This window comes from Pristiophorus japonicus, chromosome 3 (genome assembly GCF_044704955.1).
Source record: "Pristiophorus japonicus isolate sPriJap1 chromosome 3, sPriJap1.hap1, whole genome shotgun sequence".
NCBI lineage: Eukaryota > Metazoa > Chordata > Chondrichthyes > Pristiophoridae > Pristiophorus > Pristiophorus japonicus.
The window spans coordinates 295,810,136-295,828,356 of NC_091979.1; the positions used below are offsets into that span (position 1 = coordinate 295,810,136).

Sequence of the window (18,221 nt, forward strand, 5' to 3'; positions counted from 1 at the left end):
TTGCCACCAAAGTGGATAACCTCACATTTATCCACATTATACTGCATCTGCCATGCATTTGCCCACTCACCTAACCTGTCCAAGTCACCCTGCAGCCTCTTAGCGTCCTCCTCACAACTCACACCGCCACCCAGTTTAGTGTCATCTGCAAACTTGGAGATATTACACTCAATTCCTTCATCTAAATCATTAATGTATATTGTAAATAATTGGGGTCCCAGCGCTGAGCCCTGCGGCACTCCACTAGTCACTGCCTGGCATTCTGAAAAGGACCTATTTATCCCGACTCTCTGCTTCCTGCCTGCCAACCAGTTCTCTATCCATGTCAGTATATTACCCCCAATACAATGTGCTTTGATTTTTCACACCAATCTCTTGTGTGGGACCTTGTCGAAAGCCTTTTGAAAGTCCAAATACTCCACATCCACTGGTTCTCTCTACTAGTTACATCCTCAAAAAATTACAGAAGATTTGTCAAGCTTGATTTCCCCTTCACAAACAATATCTCAACAGTGGATAGTCAAGGGGCTATAGGGAGGGAGGAACTTAACACAATCACAATCACCTAAGGAGGTGGTACTCAGTAAGATAATGGGACTAAAAGCAGATAAGTCCCCTGGATCTGATAGCTTGCATCCTAGGGTCTTAAGAAAAGTAGCGACAGGGATACTGGATGCATTGGTTGTAATTTACCAAAATTCCCTGGATTCTGGGGACGTCTCAGTGGATTGGATAACCGCAAATGTAACGCCCCCATTTAAAAAAGGAGGCAGACAAAAAGCAGGTAACTATGGACCAGTTAGCCTAACACCTGTGGTTGGGAAAATGTTGGAGTCCAGTAGCAGGACATTTGGAAAAGCATAATTCGGTCAGGCAGAGTCATAACGGATTTATAAAGGGAAGTCATGTTTGACAAATTTGCTGGAATTCTTTGAGGATGTAATGAACATGGTGGATAAAGGGGAACCAGTGGATGTGGTGTATTTGGACTTCCAGAAGGCATTTGACAAGGTGCCATATAAAAGGTTACTGCACAAGATAAAAGTTCACGGGGTTGGGGGTCATATATTAGCATGGATAGAGGATTGGCTAACCAACAGAAAACAGAGTCGGGATAAATGGTTAGTTCTCAGGTTAGCAATCAGTAATTAGTGGGGCAGGGATCCGTGCTGGGACCCCAACTATTTACAATCTATATTAATGACTTGGAAGAAGGGACTGAGTGTAACGTAGCCAAGTTTGCTGACGATGCAAAGATGGGAGGAAAAGCAATGTGTGAGGAGGACACACAAAATCTGCAAAAGGATATAGACAGGCTGTGAGTGGGCAAAAATTTGGCAGATAGAGTATAATGTTGGAAAGTGTGAGGTCATGCACTTTGGCAGAAAAAAATCAAAGAGCAAGTTATTGGCCCTGAAATTCTGTTTTGGCCTTCCCACGGACATTTTAGAGAAAAAATACCTACCTTAAGCTGCTGCCCGCGTTCGACTTTCTGACGCTGAGGCCTCTCCTGACTACCAGTCGCAGTGCGTGCACGTTGACGTGTGCGCAGACCTACAGCTGGAGTCACATGGCTCCAGGCAGCCAATCGGGTAAAGTATCATAGTAATAGGAGTTCCGCAGGGTCCTAAACTCCTACTACTATGATTGTAATGGAGCTCGAAACACCCAAAACACCGCCCCAAACACCCAAAATACTAAAATAAAAAGAAAATAATTACACTGCATTCACTTGTGCCTGTAAAAGTAGGCTATGCACCGGCTTTTTCAGGCGCAAGATTTTTGAGGACATTTGTAAATGTAAATATTGGAAATTTCCACTTACAAATGTCCTCGCTCCCGAGGTGCGGCCATCTGTCAAGCCAGAAACTTGACAGATTGGAAATGCTGGTTTCCAGCGCATGATGCCTTCCTGGGTCCGTAGGAACTCTGTACGGACCCGGGGAGGCAGGAATTGTTGGCCTGTTATGGAGAAAATTTGCAAAGTGCTGCAGTACAGCGGGACCTGGGAGTCCTGGTGCATGAAAAATAAAAGGTGAGTATGCAGGTACAGCAAATATCAGGAAGGCCAATGGAATCCTGGCCTTTATTGCAAAGGGGATGGAGTATAAAAGCAGGGAACTCTAGCTACAGCTATGCAGGGTATTGGTGAGGCCACACCTGGAATACTGTGCAGTTCTGGTTTCCATATTTACGAAAGGATATACTTGCTTTGGAGGCAGTTCAAAGATGGTTCACTAGGTTGATTCTGGAGAGGAGAGGGTTTACTTATGAGGAAAGGCTGAGGAGGTTGGGCCTGTACTCATTGGAATTCAGAAGAATGAGGTGATCTTATTGAAACGTATAAGATTATGAGGGGGCTTGACAAAGTGGATGCAGTGAGGATGTTTCTACTGATAGGGGAGACTAGAACTAGGGAGCATAATCTTAGAGTAAGGGGACCGCCCATTTAAAACTGAGATGAGGAGGAATTTCTCCTCGGTTGTAAATCTGTGGAATTTGCTGCCTCAGAGAGCTGTGGAAGCTGGGTCATTGAATAAATTTAAGACAGAGATAGACCGTTTCTTAACCGATAAGGGGTTATGGGGAGCAGGCAGCGAAGTGGACCTGAGTCCATGATCGGATCAGCCATGATCGTATTAAATGACGGAACTGCCTCGAGGGGCTGTATGGCCTACTCCTGCTCCTATTTCTTATGTTCTTTTGAAGTGTGAAGTGATACATTTAGGTATGAAGAATGAGGAGAGGCAGTATGAACTAAATGAAATAATTTTAAAGGGGTGCAGGAGCAGAGGGACCTGGAGGTGGTTGTACAGAAATCTCTGGTGGCGGCAGGGCAAGTTGAGAAGGCTGTTGTATTTTTTTTAAAGCATATAGGATTCTTGGCTTTATAAACAGGCATAGAGTACTAAAGCAAGGAAGTTATGCTAAACTTTTCTAAAACACTGGTTAAGCCTTAGCTGGAATATTGTGTTAAATTCTGGGTACCACACTTTAGGAAACATAGAAACATAGAAAATAGGTGCAGGAGTAGGCCATTCGGCCCTTCCAGCCTGCACCACCATTCAATATGATCATGGCTGATCATTCACCTCAATACCCCTTTCCCGCTTTCTCTCCATACCCCTTGATCCCTTTAGCCGTAAGGGCCATATCTAAATCCCTCTTGAATATATCCAATGAACTGGCATCAACAACTCTCTGCGGCAGAGAATTCCACAGGTTAACAACTCTGAGTGAAGAAGTTTCTCCTCATCTCAGTCCTAAATGGCTTACCCCTTATCTTTAGACTGTGTCCCCTGGTTCTGGATTTCCCCAACATCGGGAACATTCTTCCTGCATCTAACCTGTCCAGTCCTGCCAATTTTATGTTTGTATGAGATCCCCTCTCATCCAGTGAAAAAAGGCCCAGTCGATCCAGTCTCTCCTCATATATGTCAGTCCTGCCATCCAGGGATTTAGTCTGGTGAACCTTCGCTGCACTCCCTCAATAGCAAGAATGTCCTTCATCAGATTAGGATACCAAAACTGAACACACTATTCCAGGTGGGACCTTACTAATGCCCTGTACAACTGCAGTAAGACCTCCCTGCTCCTATACTCAAAACCTCTAGCTATGGAGGCCAACATACCATTTGCTGCCTTCACTGCCAACTTTCAATGACTGATGTACCATGACACCCAGGTCTCGTTGCATCGCCCCTTTTCCTAATCTGCTGCCATTCAGATAATATTCTGCCTTTGTGTTTTTGGCCCCCAAAGTACATAACCTCTCATTTATCTACATTATACTGCATCTACCATGCATTTGCCCACTCACCTAACCTGTCCAAGTCACCCTGCAGCCTCTTGGCATCCTGCTCACAGCTCACACCTCCACCCAGTTTAGTGTCATCTGCAAACGTGGAGATATTACACTTTATTCCTTCATCCAAATCATTAATGTATATTGTAAGTAGCTGGGGCCCCAGCACTGAGCCCTGCGGCACCCTACTAGTCACTGCCTGCCATTCTGAAAAGAACCCGTTTATCCCGACTCTCTGCTTCCTCTCTGCCAACCAGTTCTCTATCCACGTCAGTACATTACCCCCAATACCATGTGCTTTAATTTTGCACACTAATCTCTTGTGTGGGGCCTTGTCAAAAGCCTTTTGAAAGTCCAAATACACCATACATAGTGGTTCTCCCTTGTCCACTCTACTAGTTACATCCTCACAAAATTCCAGAAGATTTGTCAAGCATGATTTCCCTTTCATAAATCCATGTTGACTTGGACTGATCCTGTCACTGCTTTCCAAATGTGCTGTTATTTCATCATTAATAATTGATTCCAACATTTTCCCAATACTGATGTTAGGCTAATGTTCCCCATTTCTCTCTCACTCCTTTTTTTTAAAAAGTGGTGTTGCATTAGTTATCCTCCAGTCCATAGGAACTGATCCAGAATCAATAGACTGTTGGAAAATGATCTCCAATGCATCCACTCTTTCTCGGGCCACTTCCTTAAGTACTCTGGGATGCAGAGCCCTGGGGATTTATCGGCCTTCAATCTCATCAATTTCCCTAATGCAATTTCCTGCCTAATGAGGATATCCTTCAGTTTCTCCTCCTCACTAGACCTTAGTCTCACTAGACTTGGTCCCCTAGTACTTCCGGAACGTTATTTGGTTATGTCTTCACGAAGTATTCAACTGGTCTGCCATTTCTTTGTTCCCCATTATAAATTCACCTGAATCTGACTGCAAGGGACCTAAGTCAAGAATGTCAAGGCCTCAGAAAGGGTGCAGAAAAGATTTACTAGAGTGATACGAGGGACCAGTTATGTGGAGAAGCTGGGGTTAGAATCATCGAATAGTTACAGCACGGAAGAAGGGCATTCGGCCCATCGAGTAACGTGCTGACGGTTGTTCTTGTTTAGAGCAGAGGAGATTTGATGGAGATGCTCAAAATCATGAGTAGTTTTGAAAGGGTAAATAGGAGAAACTGTTTCCAATGGGAGAAGGGTTGGTATCCAGAGGACACAGATTTAAGGTGATTGGGGGAAAAAACCCCAGAAGTAATATGAGGAAGCACTGTTTTTACATAGCAAGTTGTTATCTGGAGCGTTCTGCATGAAAGAGTGGTGGATGCAGATTCAAAAGAGAATTGGATAAAACTTGAAGGGGAAAAAATTACAGGGATATGGGGAAAGAGCAGGGTAGTGGGATTAATTGGATAGCACTTCCAAAGAGCTGGCACAGGCATTATGGGCTGAATGGCCTCCTTCTGTGCTATATGATTGTATGATCTAAATATGGACAGGTGAGAATACTTAGTGATGTGTGCAAAATATTCCATGATCTAACCACTGCACAGCACACTTATAGGTTATATAGTTGGGTAACCATGACATAAATTCTATATTTGAGTCGTCCATTACACATCATCTGTAGTTGTGGGATCCATGATGTAATGTTAAACACTTTGGTCTCTGAATCCTGCAATCTGAATTGAATCTTGTTGGGACCTGAACTGTACCATACCATGATTGTCTTTCTATGCAGCTGCAGTAGTATAATGGATGTGCTGCTGGACTAGCAGCCCAAAGATTGAGATCAAATCCCACAATGGCACGTTTGTGGGCCTGCTCCTGGATTATTGTACAATAGTGTTTTAATCTTATTAGATCAGAGGTCATGAGTTCAGATTTCATCATGTGAAATTGAATTAATTAAATTCCAGTATTTTGTGGGCTATCACTATGAACGTTGTTGTAAAAACCCAACAGGTTTAGTAGCATCTTTCAGCTGAGAATTTAGAATTATTGCCTACTGCTTGTAACTATTTACTTTTCAAAGTATAGAAACTTTAAGAAACAGGAATAGTTCATTGGGCCCAAATAAGTTTCTCCCTTTTTCAAAGACCAACCCACCTTCTTGCCCAATCACAAACATTTTATTTTCTGGAATTATGTCCAATTATCTTTAACAACTATTTTAATGTCTCTTTCAATGGCCTTTGCTGGTAACTAATTTTGCAACGCGACCACCCTTTGGATGGATAAGGTTCATCCCAATTTATTTTCATCGCCTTCAAAGCTTCAATTGCTCAGCCTTTTTTCTTTATAAAAAAAAAAAACAAGTCCAACTTCTTTGAGCTTTCGACAAAATTTAAAATCCTGATGTACATCTGTAATTTTCACTTCTGCTTTCCAAGCAGCAATGTCCTTCCTATGTTGGAGGTGGAGAATAGACCAGATCGCCGGTGGGGAAGGAGAGCTCCGGTCGTCGCTGAAGGAGGAGGGGAGGCCAGTCGCCGACGTGGGAGAGGGGGACCCGGTCGTCGTCGAGGAGGAGATCGTCTGTCGCCACGGGAGGTCCAGCTGTCGTCGAGGAGGCCCAGACTCTGTTGTGGAGGAGAGGCCCATCTGCCACCGCTGGAGTGGGGTGATGGATGCCCGATAGCCAGGTCCGGGTCGAGGGTCGGTCGCCGGGGGACGTCGCTGGTCGCTACAAGGACACCCTCAAAGCCTCCCTGATAAAGTGCGACATCCCCACTGACACCTGGGAGTCCCTGGCCAAAGACTGCCCTAAGTGGAGGAAGTGCATCCGGGAGGGCGCTGAGCACCTCGAGTCTCAACGCCGAGAGCATGCAGAAATCAAGCGCAGACAGCGGAAAGAGCGTGCGGCAAACCTGTTCCACCCACCCCTTCCCTCAACGACTATCTGTCCCACTTGTGACCGAGTCTGTGGCTCTCATATTGGACTGTTCAGCCACCAAAGAACTTACTTCAGGAGTGGAAGCAAGTCTTCCTCGACTCTGAGGGACTGCTTGTGAAGATGATGATGATGTCCTTCCTATGAATAGGTGACCAAAATTGTATTCAGTAATTCGGGTGGAGTCTGACCACTTCTTACAGAGCAACAATATGACCTCAGCCTCTTTGGATTTATAACTAGCCCTCTCTGCTTGTGAAACAAAATACCTTTGCTAAGCACTTTGATGGCATTTCATAGATGTATTCATTATAACCCATAGACTTGCCATATTTCATGATATGGATCCTGTGCTACTGTTTCAAACTCTTTTTTGGTTCATCACTTCCATACTAATTATTTAAACATCTATACAATGAATTGCATATACCTTTTTATTGGTCTATTTACCTAAAGATCAAAATCCTTCTAAACCGTTGTTCATTTGTCTTGCCTGATGGTTCTCATTTATGGCTGTCCTATGTCTTCTATTTTTAAGCTAATTTTCTATTCAGCACAATTCTCCCCTGCACCCCCCCCCCACCCCTCAATTCTATGACTCATTTAACTACTAGTCACTGATGTGCTACCTTTTCAAAAGATTACTGAATATATCCACTGCAATTTCCATGTCCACTGCGTCAGTAGTATCTTGGAAAAACTCCACATTAGTTAAACACTGCCTCTCATTGCTGAATACATGTTGACTGTCCTTTTAACAAATTGTTTTCCCAAGTGTTCACTCACTAGACATATCAAGATAATTTCAAAGATTTTTCCTAGAACAGCTAATAAACTTGGGACTAAAAATTCGGCAATCTTGCGACTGGTTTTTCGGCTATATTTTGTCACTGCGGCGGGAAATTCGGAGAAGTCTTGCGGTGGCGCTTTTCAAATACCGCTGGAGAGAGGAGCGCGCCGTGCAAGACTCGAAATATCGCTTTTGCCAAAAAGTTGGCTGAGCGCCCCTGTATTTAGGACGAAAAAAAACGCTAAGGAAAAACATAAGAATATAAGAAATAGGAACAGGAGTAGCCTGCTCCGCCATTCAATAAGATCATGGCTGATCTGATCATGGACTCAGCTCCACTTCCCCGCCCCCCCCATAACCCCGTATCCCCTTATCATTTATTTCTGTCTTAATATATTCAGTGTCCCAGTTTCCACAGCTGAGGCAGTGAATTCCACAGATTTACAACCCTCTCAGAAGAAATTTCTCCTCATCTCCGTTTTAAATGAGCGTCCCCTCTAGTTCTAATCTCCCCCATCAGTGGAAACATCCTCTCTGCATCCACCTTGTCAAGCCCCCCCCCATATTCTTATACGTTTCGATAAGATCACCTCTCATTCTTCTGAATTCCAATGAGTAGCCCAACCTACTCAACCTTTCCTCATAAGTCAACCCCCTCATCTCCGGAATAAACAGAGTGAACCTTCTCTGAACTACCTCCAAATCAAGTAATATCCTTTCATAAATATGGAAATCAAAACTGCATGCAGTATTCCAGGTATGGCCTCACCAATACCTTGTATAGCTGCAGCAAGACTTCTCTGCTTTTATACTCCATCCCCTTTGCAATGAAGGCCAAGATTCCAGGTCCCACTGTACTGCAACACTTTGCAATCTTTTTCCATTTAAATAATAACTTGCTCTTTGATTTATTTTGTGCCAAAGTGCATGACGTCACACTTTCCAACATTATACTCCATCTGCCAAATTTTTGCCCACTCACTTAGCCTGTCTCTGTCCTTTTGCAGATTTGTGTCCTCCTCACATATTGCTTTTTCTCCCATCTTGTATATTCAGCAAACTTGGCTACGTTACACTCAGTCACTTCTTCCAAGTTGTTAATATAGATTGTAAATAGTTGGGGTCCCAGCACTGATCCCTGCTGCACCCAACTAGTTACTGGTTGCCAACCAGAGAATGAACCATTTATCTCGACTCTCTGTTTTCTGTTAGCCAATCCTCTATCCATGCTAATATATTACCCCCAACCCCGTGAACTTTTATCTTGTGCATTAACCTTTTATGTGGCACCTTGTCAAATTCCTTCTGGAAGTCCAAATACACCACATCCACTGGTTCCCCTTTATCCATCCTGCGTTGCAGCCCTTGGATCAGCGGTAGGTATGAAGATCTGCAAGAAAGGTAAGTTAAAGTTTTTATTAATTCTTTTGCAGCGATTTGCTAGTTGAGTATCTTGTGCTTCCCTTCCCCCCCCCCCCCCAGGCCAAACTTGCAGTGGTATCGGTCTCGCAATAAAGTTGCAGAAAATTTGTGGTTTGTGCCATGAATACATGTGCAATTACCGCTGCGCAAATTGAACTTCAAATTTACTGCCCCGTTGCAATAGCCTTGCGATAACGATAATTTGGGCGAAAAAATACAATTATCGGCGAGAACCAAATTTCTAGGCCTTGCTTTCCGATAACTGTTGAACACAGAAGAAAATCCTGATATTGATGTATGTTTTTAAATTGTATTTGAACTCCTATGGTGTTCATGATACCAAATCTGTACAAGTGGATACAGACATTGGGCAGTCGGGGAAATGGTTTAGTACTGATGCAACTATCAATCAGCTGTGAAGTACTTTTGTCGATGTCCATTTTGGCTGTTGTTAGCGCTCAAGCCTGAGTCAGAAGGTCATGGGTTCAAGCTGCACGCCAGGACTTGAGTGCATAATCTAGGCTGAGACTTTAGTGCAGTACTAAGAATGCTGCATTTATGGAGGTGATGTATTCCAGAATAGATGTTCAACTGAAGCCCTGTCTGTGATCAGATGGAGGTAAAAGATCTCGTGGCACTTTTTGAAGTGGTGTGTTCTTCAGTTCTGGCCAAAATACCACCAAAAACAGGCGAGTTATCTAATTTGCTGTTTGTGTCTTGCTGTGTGCAAGTTGGTTGCCATAATTGGACAAATAACAATGATTACAATTCAAAAAGTAATTTGTTGGCTGTGAAGTATTTTGGGAAATCCTGAGGACGTGAAAACTATATTAATCATAGAATGATACAGCACAAGAGATGGCCATTCAGCCCATAGGGTCTGTGCTGGTTCATTGAAATCTATCAAATTAGTTCCATTCCCCTGCTCTAAATTTTTTCCTTCAAGTATTTATCCAATTCCCTTTTGAAAGATATTATTGAATCTGCTTTACCACCCTTTTTGAGATAGTGCATTCCAGAACATCATAACTCACTGCATTTAAAAAAAATCTCCTTAACTTGCCTCTGGTTCTTTTGCTGATTACCTTAAATTGGTGTCCTCTGGTTACTGATTTATCTGCCGCGGGAAAGAGTAAATAAGGAGAAAGTATCAGAACCCTCCATGATATTGAACACCTCATTAAATCTCCCCTTACTCTTTGCTCTAAGGAGAAAAACCCCAGCTTCTCTAGCCTCACTACGTAGCTGAAGTCCCACATTGCTGGCATCAATCATGCTTGCCCGCCTCCCCCCCCCCCCCCCCCAGATAGCTTAGTGGGTAAAAGCACAATGAAGTGCGGTCTAAAGCCATAGAGTGGATGTCGGGTTCAGCTACGATGCCCTCCACAATATTGTTCAAATATGGTAGCAAATCACCTGCACCCTCTCGAAGGCCTCGACATCCTTCCTAGAGTGTGGTGCCCAATATTCCAGCTTGTGCCTAACCAGTGACTTATAAAGGTTTAGCATAACTTCCTTGCTTTTGTTCCAGGATTAGTTATCTGAAATTATGTTGGGCAGGTGCATTAGATAGAAAAGAAACAAGATGAAGTTTCATTGATTTTTTTAAACTGATGGAGTTCTTGTCATCACATTCCCACATTAAACTTTTGCTGTAGTTTGTTTTTTGTGGCCTCAATTAATACTTTAACAATGCATGTGTGTCCATTTCTTGTAGAGCCAAAGTGGATCATCACATGAAATTGGAACTCTCCAGGCACAAATAAAAGACGTAAGTACTCTGGACATATTGATGAATGGACAAAGGACAATAAAGCCAGATAGGTGAAGACAAAAAGATTAGTGAAGACTAATGTAGGTCCCTTGCCGCCAGAATCAGGTGAATTCATAATGGGGAACAAGGAAATGGCAGGCCAATTGAACAAATACTTTGGTTCTGACTTCACTAAGGAAGACACAAATAACCTTCCGAAAATACTAGGGGACCGAGGATCAAGTGAGAAGGGGAAACTGAGGGAAATCCTCATCAGTCAGGAAATGGTGTTGGGGAAATTGAAGGGACTGAAGGCCAATAAATCCCCAGGGCCTGATAGTCTGCATCCCAGAGTACTTAAGGCAGTGACCCTAGAAATAGTAGATGTGTTGGTGGTCATTTTCCAACATTCCATGGACTCTGGTTCAGTTCCTATGGACTGGAGGGTAGCTAATGTAATCCCACTTTTTAAAAAAGGAGGGAGAGAGAAAATGGGGAATTATAGCCTGACATCGATGGTGGGGAAATGCTGGAATCCATTATTAAAGATGTAATAGCGCATTTGGAAAGCAGCCAGTCAGCATGGATTTATGAAAGGGAAATCATGCTTGACAAATCTAGAGTTTTTTGAGGATGTAACTAATAGAGTGGATAAGGGGAGAACCAGTAGATGTGGTGTATTTAGACTTTCAAAAGGCTTTTGACAAGGTCCCACACAAGAGATTGTGCAAAATTAAGGCACATGGTATTGGGGGTATTGTATTGACGTGGATAGAGAAATGGTTACCAGACAGGAAGCAGAGTGAGAATAAACAGGTCCTTTTCAGAATGGCAGGCAGTGACTAGTGGGGTGCCGCAGGGTTCAGTGCTGGGATCCCAGCTATTTATAATATACATTAATGATTTAGACGAAGGAATTGAATGTAATATCTCCAAGTTTGCAGATGACACTAAGCTGGGTGGCAGTGTGAGCTGCGAGGAGGATGCTAAGAGGCTGCAGGGGGACTTGGACAGGTTAGGTGAATGGGAAAATGCATGGCAGATGTAGTATAATGTGGATAAATGTGAGGTTATCCACTTCGGTGGCAAAAACAGGAAGGCAGATTATTATCTGGATGGTGACCGATTATTAAAAGGGGAGGTGCAACGAGACCTGGGTGCCATGGTACATCAGTCATTGAAGGTAGGCATGCAGGTACAGCAGGCAATAAAGAAAGCAAATGCATGCTGGCTTTCATAGCGAGGGGTTTTGAGTATAGGAGCAGGGAGGTCTTGCTGCAGTTGTACAGGGCCTTGGTGAGACCACACCTCAAGTATTGTGTGCAGTTTTGGTCTCCTAATCTCAGGAAGGACGTGCTTGCTAATGAGTGTGCAGCGAAGGTTCACAAGACTGATTCCCAGGATGGCAGGACTGACATATGAGGAAAGACTGGATCGGCTAAGCTTAAACTCACTGGAATTTAGAGGCATGAGAGGAGATCTCATAGAAACGTATAAAATTCTGACAGGACTGGGCAGGTTAGATGCAGGAAGAATGTTCCCGCGCCAGGAGACACCGTCTAAGGATAAGGGGTAAGCCATATAGGACCGACTTGAGGAGAAACATTTTCACCCAGAGATTTGTGAATCTGTGGAATTCTCTGCCACAGAAAGTTGTTGAGTCCAGTTCGTTGGACATATTGAAAAGGGAGTTAGATGTGGCCCTTATGGCTAAAGAGATCTGGGGTGGGGTACTGAGGTTGAATGATCAGCCATGATCATATTGGAAGCAGGCTCAAAGGGCCGAATCGCCTGCTCGTGCACCTATTTTCTATGTTTCTATCATGGCGGCAGGGTGGCAGACAGGTAGGTGGGGCGGGGCGGGGGGGGGGGGGGGCATGGGGAGAAGAATGGTTGTACACAGCCGAGTGCACTTTTTCTCTCTCCCCCAATTTTCTCCTCTCCTCCCCTAAAGGCATTACCTTTTGCTGAGGGTATGTTTCTAAAGTTCTCTGGCACATTGTCTCGGCTCACAAGAAACATGGCCACTTAGACGAACATTGTTGGGAGGCTGTTTTATTGTGGTGGGCATCGTAGCTGGACCCGAATTCCACTCTATAGCTTTAGACCACACCTCATTGTGCTTTTACCCACTAAGGTGGGGGGGTGGCAGGCGTGAATTAATTTTTGCAATGGAATTTTATTGATACAGAACACCATGAAATGCTACTTGGGCTGGTTGGTTACATTCCTCTGAAAATAAATTGAAAACTAATGATGTGGAGTATTTGGGTAAAGCATCTTAGTGGTGCAAAACCAAGTTGCTGACCTATTTATTTAAAAATAAGCTAAGTACAGTTTCCACCATTTAAAGCAGGCAGTCTCGTATCCAAAAGGCACAATCCATTATTTACATGATGTCAATTGCAAAGTTGCCGATTATAGCATCATAAATGCTCCATTTATTAGTCAAAAACAGATGTAGTAAAGGTCGCTGACAATTTATCGGGAGGCAAAAACCGAGATAAAACAAATTGGTGAATTTCAGAAATTCTATGACAATGTTCTCTTCGAAGGCATCCAAACAAGCTCCAGAAGACAATTTTGAGTTAGTTTAACACCTGTCCCCCTCGTGGAGATAATGGGGTCAAGTTTCGGCCTGAGTTGCTCCTTTTTTTTTTGGAGTATCTTAGAAATTGCAATTCTCGGCATTTAGTTTGCTCCAGTTCTAGTCAGTTAGAATAGTTTCATTTTAGAACAGATTTTTTTTTCCGGCCACTTACGCTTGTTTTGAAAGTTTAGGCAGTGAAAATTTATTCCAAACTAACTTGGAATAGAGTAAGTATAGATTTTAGTACGCTCAGAAAAACCTTGCCTACACTTTAGAAATCAGGCCTAGGGAACGAGAGATGGGAGGGTGGGGGGGAGGAGAGGGGGGGGAAAGGGAAGTTTATAAGCATTGAACACTTCACTTTTACAAATAAAGAGCTTTCATCAATAATAAATGATAAATAAATCAATAAATCAACCAATAAATCAATTACTATAATATTTTGAAAATGATTACACCATCCCACACCATAACTACTTTTTGATGTAGTAAATTTGCTAATTAACTGTTGATATGCCTCATCACAACCGACTATCTCAACCAGTTCCTCCAAATGTACGTCTTGGATTACAAGCTTACTGCTTCATGCATTGCTAAATCAGATGTGCTTCAGAACTGCCCCTCCTTTATCATATTGATTGCTTTTATAGAATCCTAAGTAAACTAACACAAATCTACACGCAACAGGTAGGTGGAGATAAAAGCTGCATAAAGTACTTTAAAACATCCAGTAACAGAGGATCTTTACACCCTCAAGTGATTTTTATATAGGTTATCAAATTATTGGAAGCTGTCTGCACAACAATACATTTTTAGCTTTGTCATTGTAAACCCCCCAAATGGCTGAGCCACTGAGAGAAAGCTCACTAATTGCTTCTTCAGAAATTAATGCAAAAAGACACAACTCCATGGAGTGGGGGAGAACAGATACATATTTAGGAACAAGCCCACCCCTTTTTAAATAATCTCAACCCCAGAAACCCAGCTTTTCCCCATACCCTTCAATCATTTTCTCTCCAAAAACTTACCTTAAACTCACAGCCAAGACTACTCTTAAAATAGTTAGATGATCCTAAATATTAAAATATTATATACACGTTCTCAGATCTCGCTAAAATCACTCACTAAAAAAAACATTGTATACTTTTAAACCCGGCATTTAGAAGCGTTCAAATGATTGACACCCACGCAGCCTGCACAGATTCGAGGGCGAGGAGCTAATGCACATGTGCGCACACTCTAGCACGCATGTGCAGAGGTCGCGGCACTGTTTTCAGTGCCGGGTCCTGGCTCCGCCCCCCCGCCCCTTGTGCTGCGCCAAGCCGAGGGCCTTCATCGTTCCAGCTGCGGGGAGAATTGCAAGGCAAGTTTTAGGCGCGGTTTTTGTTCTAAAAAGACGGTGCAGCTCACGAAGTTGCGGCGTTCTAAGCGTGGAGGAAAGCTTGGGCCCTATATGGGAGTCCGATAGATTCTCCACCCATCCTCAGTGCACTTGGGAAATTGGATTACACATGCCCGGGAAAGACCATTGATATATATTGCCTGCGTCCTAAAGGTCACAGATGCCTCAGTTGCAGGTGTCAGTGAATTGGACAAAAAAAAAGAGCATCGTGGCACATTCATTGGATGCAAGTACAGTGCTTTCCTACTAATGTCAGAATCGCTGTCTCTCACCATTTCCCCTCTTATTTTTTGTTTTGAACAAGTTTTTTGTTTCATTGAAGAATTTCTTCACTCAGGGTTGTGAATCTTTGGAATTCTCAACACCAAAGGGCTGTGGATGCTGAGTCGTTGCGTATATTCAAGGATGTGATGGATAGATTTTTGAACTCATGGGGAATCTAGGCTTTTGGGGCTTGAACAGTGGAGTTGAAGTAGTGATCTTATTGAATGGCCTGCTTCTACTCCTAATTCTTATGTTCTTAACAGACACAATTGCCGCAACTCCCTACAATATCACCATATCTTGAAATTAACACGGCTACTATAAGCAGTGGGGACTGTGCTGCTATTTACATCTGAGTGCAAATATAAAATAGTTGCTTAAATTTTATATTAATGCTTTTCAAGTAGCACAGGATTGTTGTAACCTACCTTATTGAACACTTCTAATTTTTCTAATGATAGAAGTGGTTGCATTTCATACTAACACTAGTATTTAAAGGCAGAGACATATAAACTTGGAACACATTGTCTGATTTTGTCTTGCGGAACAGATTTAAATAATTTATTGCACTCTAGGGCACCATGAAGATAAGTCATGGCTGTGGTCGTTCTTGTGATGTTTGTAGAATGTAAACACTGTCCACATGCTTTTCAAGTCTACAGAGTAATGATGGATTTATGAAAGGAAAATCATGTTTGACAAATCTGTTTGAGTTTTTGAGGATATAACTGGCAAAATAGATAAGGGAGGACCAGTGTATGTGGTGTATTTGGATTTTCAGAAGGCATTCGATAAGGTGCCACACAAGTCATTAAACAAAATTAGGGCTCATGGGATTGGGGGTTATTACCAGCATGGATTGAGGATTGGTTAACAGAGTAGGAATAAATGGGTCATTTTCAGGTTGGCAGGTTGTAACTAGTGTGGTACCGCAAGGATCAGTGCTTGGGCCTCAGCTATTCACAATTTACATCAATGATTTGGATTACCCCACCCAACCCTACTTCCTTCTGCGTCCGCCCCTGGAAACAAAACTCTCTACAAACTCTCTTACAACTGCGCTTATTAACTCCAAACTGTCCAGCCTTTGGGCCTCCATTCACCATGGCATTTCTACAGCCACTGATCTGTTGAACCACACCCTCGCCACCACCTTTGATGCCCTCGTCCCTGTTAAAACCATTACTCTCTCTCATCCTGGCTGTTCTCTTCCTCCCTACCCCGGAAAGGCCCTCATCTTTGCTCCCTCAAGTCCAAGGGACACATGCTTGAACGGATCTGACAGACAACTGATTTAGCCATTCACTGCCAGATCTGGCTGGACCATATAAAACATTATCGGGTCATACTCTTGTCTGCCAAAACTGCTCACTATTCCAGTATCATTCTGGAATGCAAAGATTACTGCTAATCATCGTCTTAAACCCCTCTCCCTTGTCTCCTCCAACTCACCTCCAACAATAAGTATGAGGAGCTCATGACTACTTTGTCTCAAAGATTGAGACCATCTGATCAGCTGCCTCTGCCATTTCCTTTCCCTTCCTTCCCCTAGCCCACTGGGCCAAATTTCCTCTCTGGTTACCCCCTGCGTTAGCCCTGAACTTGCATCTTTAATTTCTCTCCGATTTCCCCTCGACACCTCTATGCTCATCTTGTCCATGAGACCTGCTTCCTGCTCCCTTGACCCTATTCCCACTAAACTGCTGACCATCCAACTTCCTTTTCTGGTTCCCATGTTAGCTGACATTATTAACTGTTCTCTCTCCTCGGGTACTGTTACCCTCTCCTTCAAATCTGCCGTCATCACCCCTCAAAAAAAACCAAACCTTGACTCCACTGTGCTTGCAAGCTACCACCTGATCTTTTGACCAGGTCCCCCACACAAGAGATTGGTGTGCAAAATCAAAGCACATGGTATTGGGGGTAATATATTGACATGGATAGAGAACTGGTTGATAGACAGGAAGCAGAGAGTCGGGATAAACTGGTCCTTTTCAGAATGGCAGGCAGTGACTAGTGGAGTGCTGCAGGGCTCAGTGCTGGGGCCCCCTCTCTTTACAATATACATCAATGATTTGGATGGAGGAATTGAGTGTAATATCTCAAGTTTGCAGATGACACGAAACTGGTTGGCGGTGTGAGCTGTGAGGAGGATGCTAAGAGGCTGCAGGGTGACTTGGACAGGTTAGGTGAGTAGGCAAAAGCATGGCAGATGCAGTATAATGTGGATAAATGTGAGGTTATCCACTTTGGGGGCCAAAAACACGAAGACAGACTATTGATGGCAGGTTAGGAAAAGGGGATGTGCAATGAGATCTGGGTGTCATGGTTCATCTGTCATTGAAAGTTGGCATACAAGTACAGCAGGCGGTAAGAAGGCAAATGGTATGTTGGCCTTCATAGCGAGGGGATTTGAGTAAAGGAGCAGGGAGGTCTTACTGCAGTTGTACAGGGCCTTGGTGAGGCCTCACCTGGAATATTGTGTTCAGTTTTGTTCTCTTAATCTGAGGAAGGATGTTCTTGCTATTGAGGGAGTGCAGCAAAGGTTCACCAGACTGATTCCCAGGATGGCTGGACTGACCTATGAGGAGAGACTGGATCAACTGGGCCTTTATACATTGGAGTTTAGAAGGATGAGAGGGGATCTCATAGAAACATACAAGATTCTGACAGGACGGGAGAGGTTAGATGTGGGTAGAATATTCTCGATGTTGGGGAAGTCCAGACCCAGGGGACAAAGTCTTAGGATAAGGGGTAGGCCATTTAGGACTGAGATGAGAAACTTCTTCACTGAGTTGTTAACCTGTGGAATTCTCTGCCACAGAGAGTTGTTGATGCCAGTTCATTGGATATATTCGAGAGAGAGGTAGATATGGCCCTTAGGGCTAAAGGGATCAAGGGGTATGGCGAGAAAGCAGGAAAGGGGTACTCAGCCATGATATTGAATGGTGGTGCAGGCTTGAAGGGCCGAATGGCCGACTCCTGCACCTAGTTTCTATGGGCCCAAGTTTCCACACGCGCCTAGAACAGCGCAGTCCCGACTTGGACGCCTGTTTTTCGCGCCATAAAGTGTGCCTAAAAAAATCCTCGGTATTCTCCACCAACTTGCAGGTCCTCTGGCCGTCGGCGCAGCCAGCACGAGCTGTGGGGGGGCGGAGCCAGGTCCCTGCGCTGAAAACAGTGCCGGGACCTCTGCACATGCGCGCTACAGTGGGGCATGCAAGTGCAGTAGCTCCAGGCGCCGAACTGTGTGGGAGGGGCCCGAAGCACGCAGCCCCTAGCCCTGGCTGAATGGCCTCACTGGG

At 43.8% G+C, this 18,221-nt stretch overlaps 1 protein-coding gene across 2 annotated transcripts in view; it reads left to right on the forward strand.

Annotated features, from left to right (window-relative positions):
• cep55l (centrosomal protein 55 like) overlaps positions 1 to 18,221 on the forward strand; it is a 55,281-nt gene that overhangs the window by 11,745 nt on the left and 25,315 nt on the right. For both annotated transcript variants that reach the window (XM_070876823.1, XM_070876824.1), the window contains exon 3: positions 10,625 to 10,678. In XM_070876823.1, the coding sequence (XP_070732924.1) occupies positions 10,625 to 10,678 (54 nt within the window). The remainder of the gene's footprint in view (positions 1 to 10,624; positions 10,679 to 18,221) is intronic.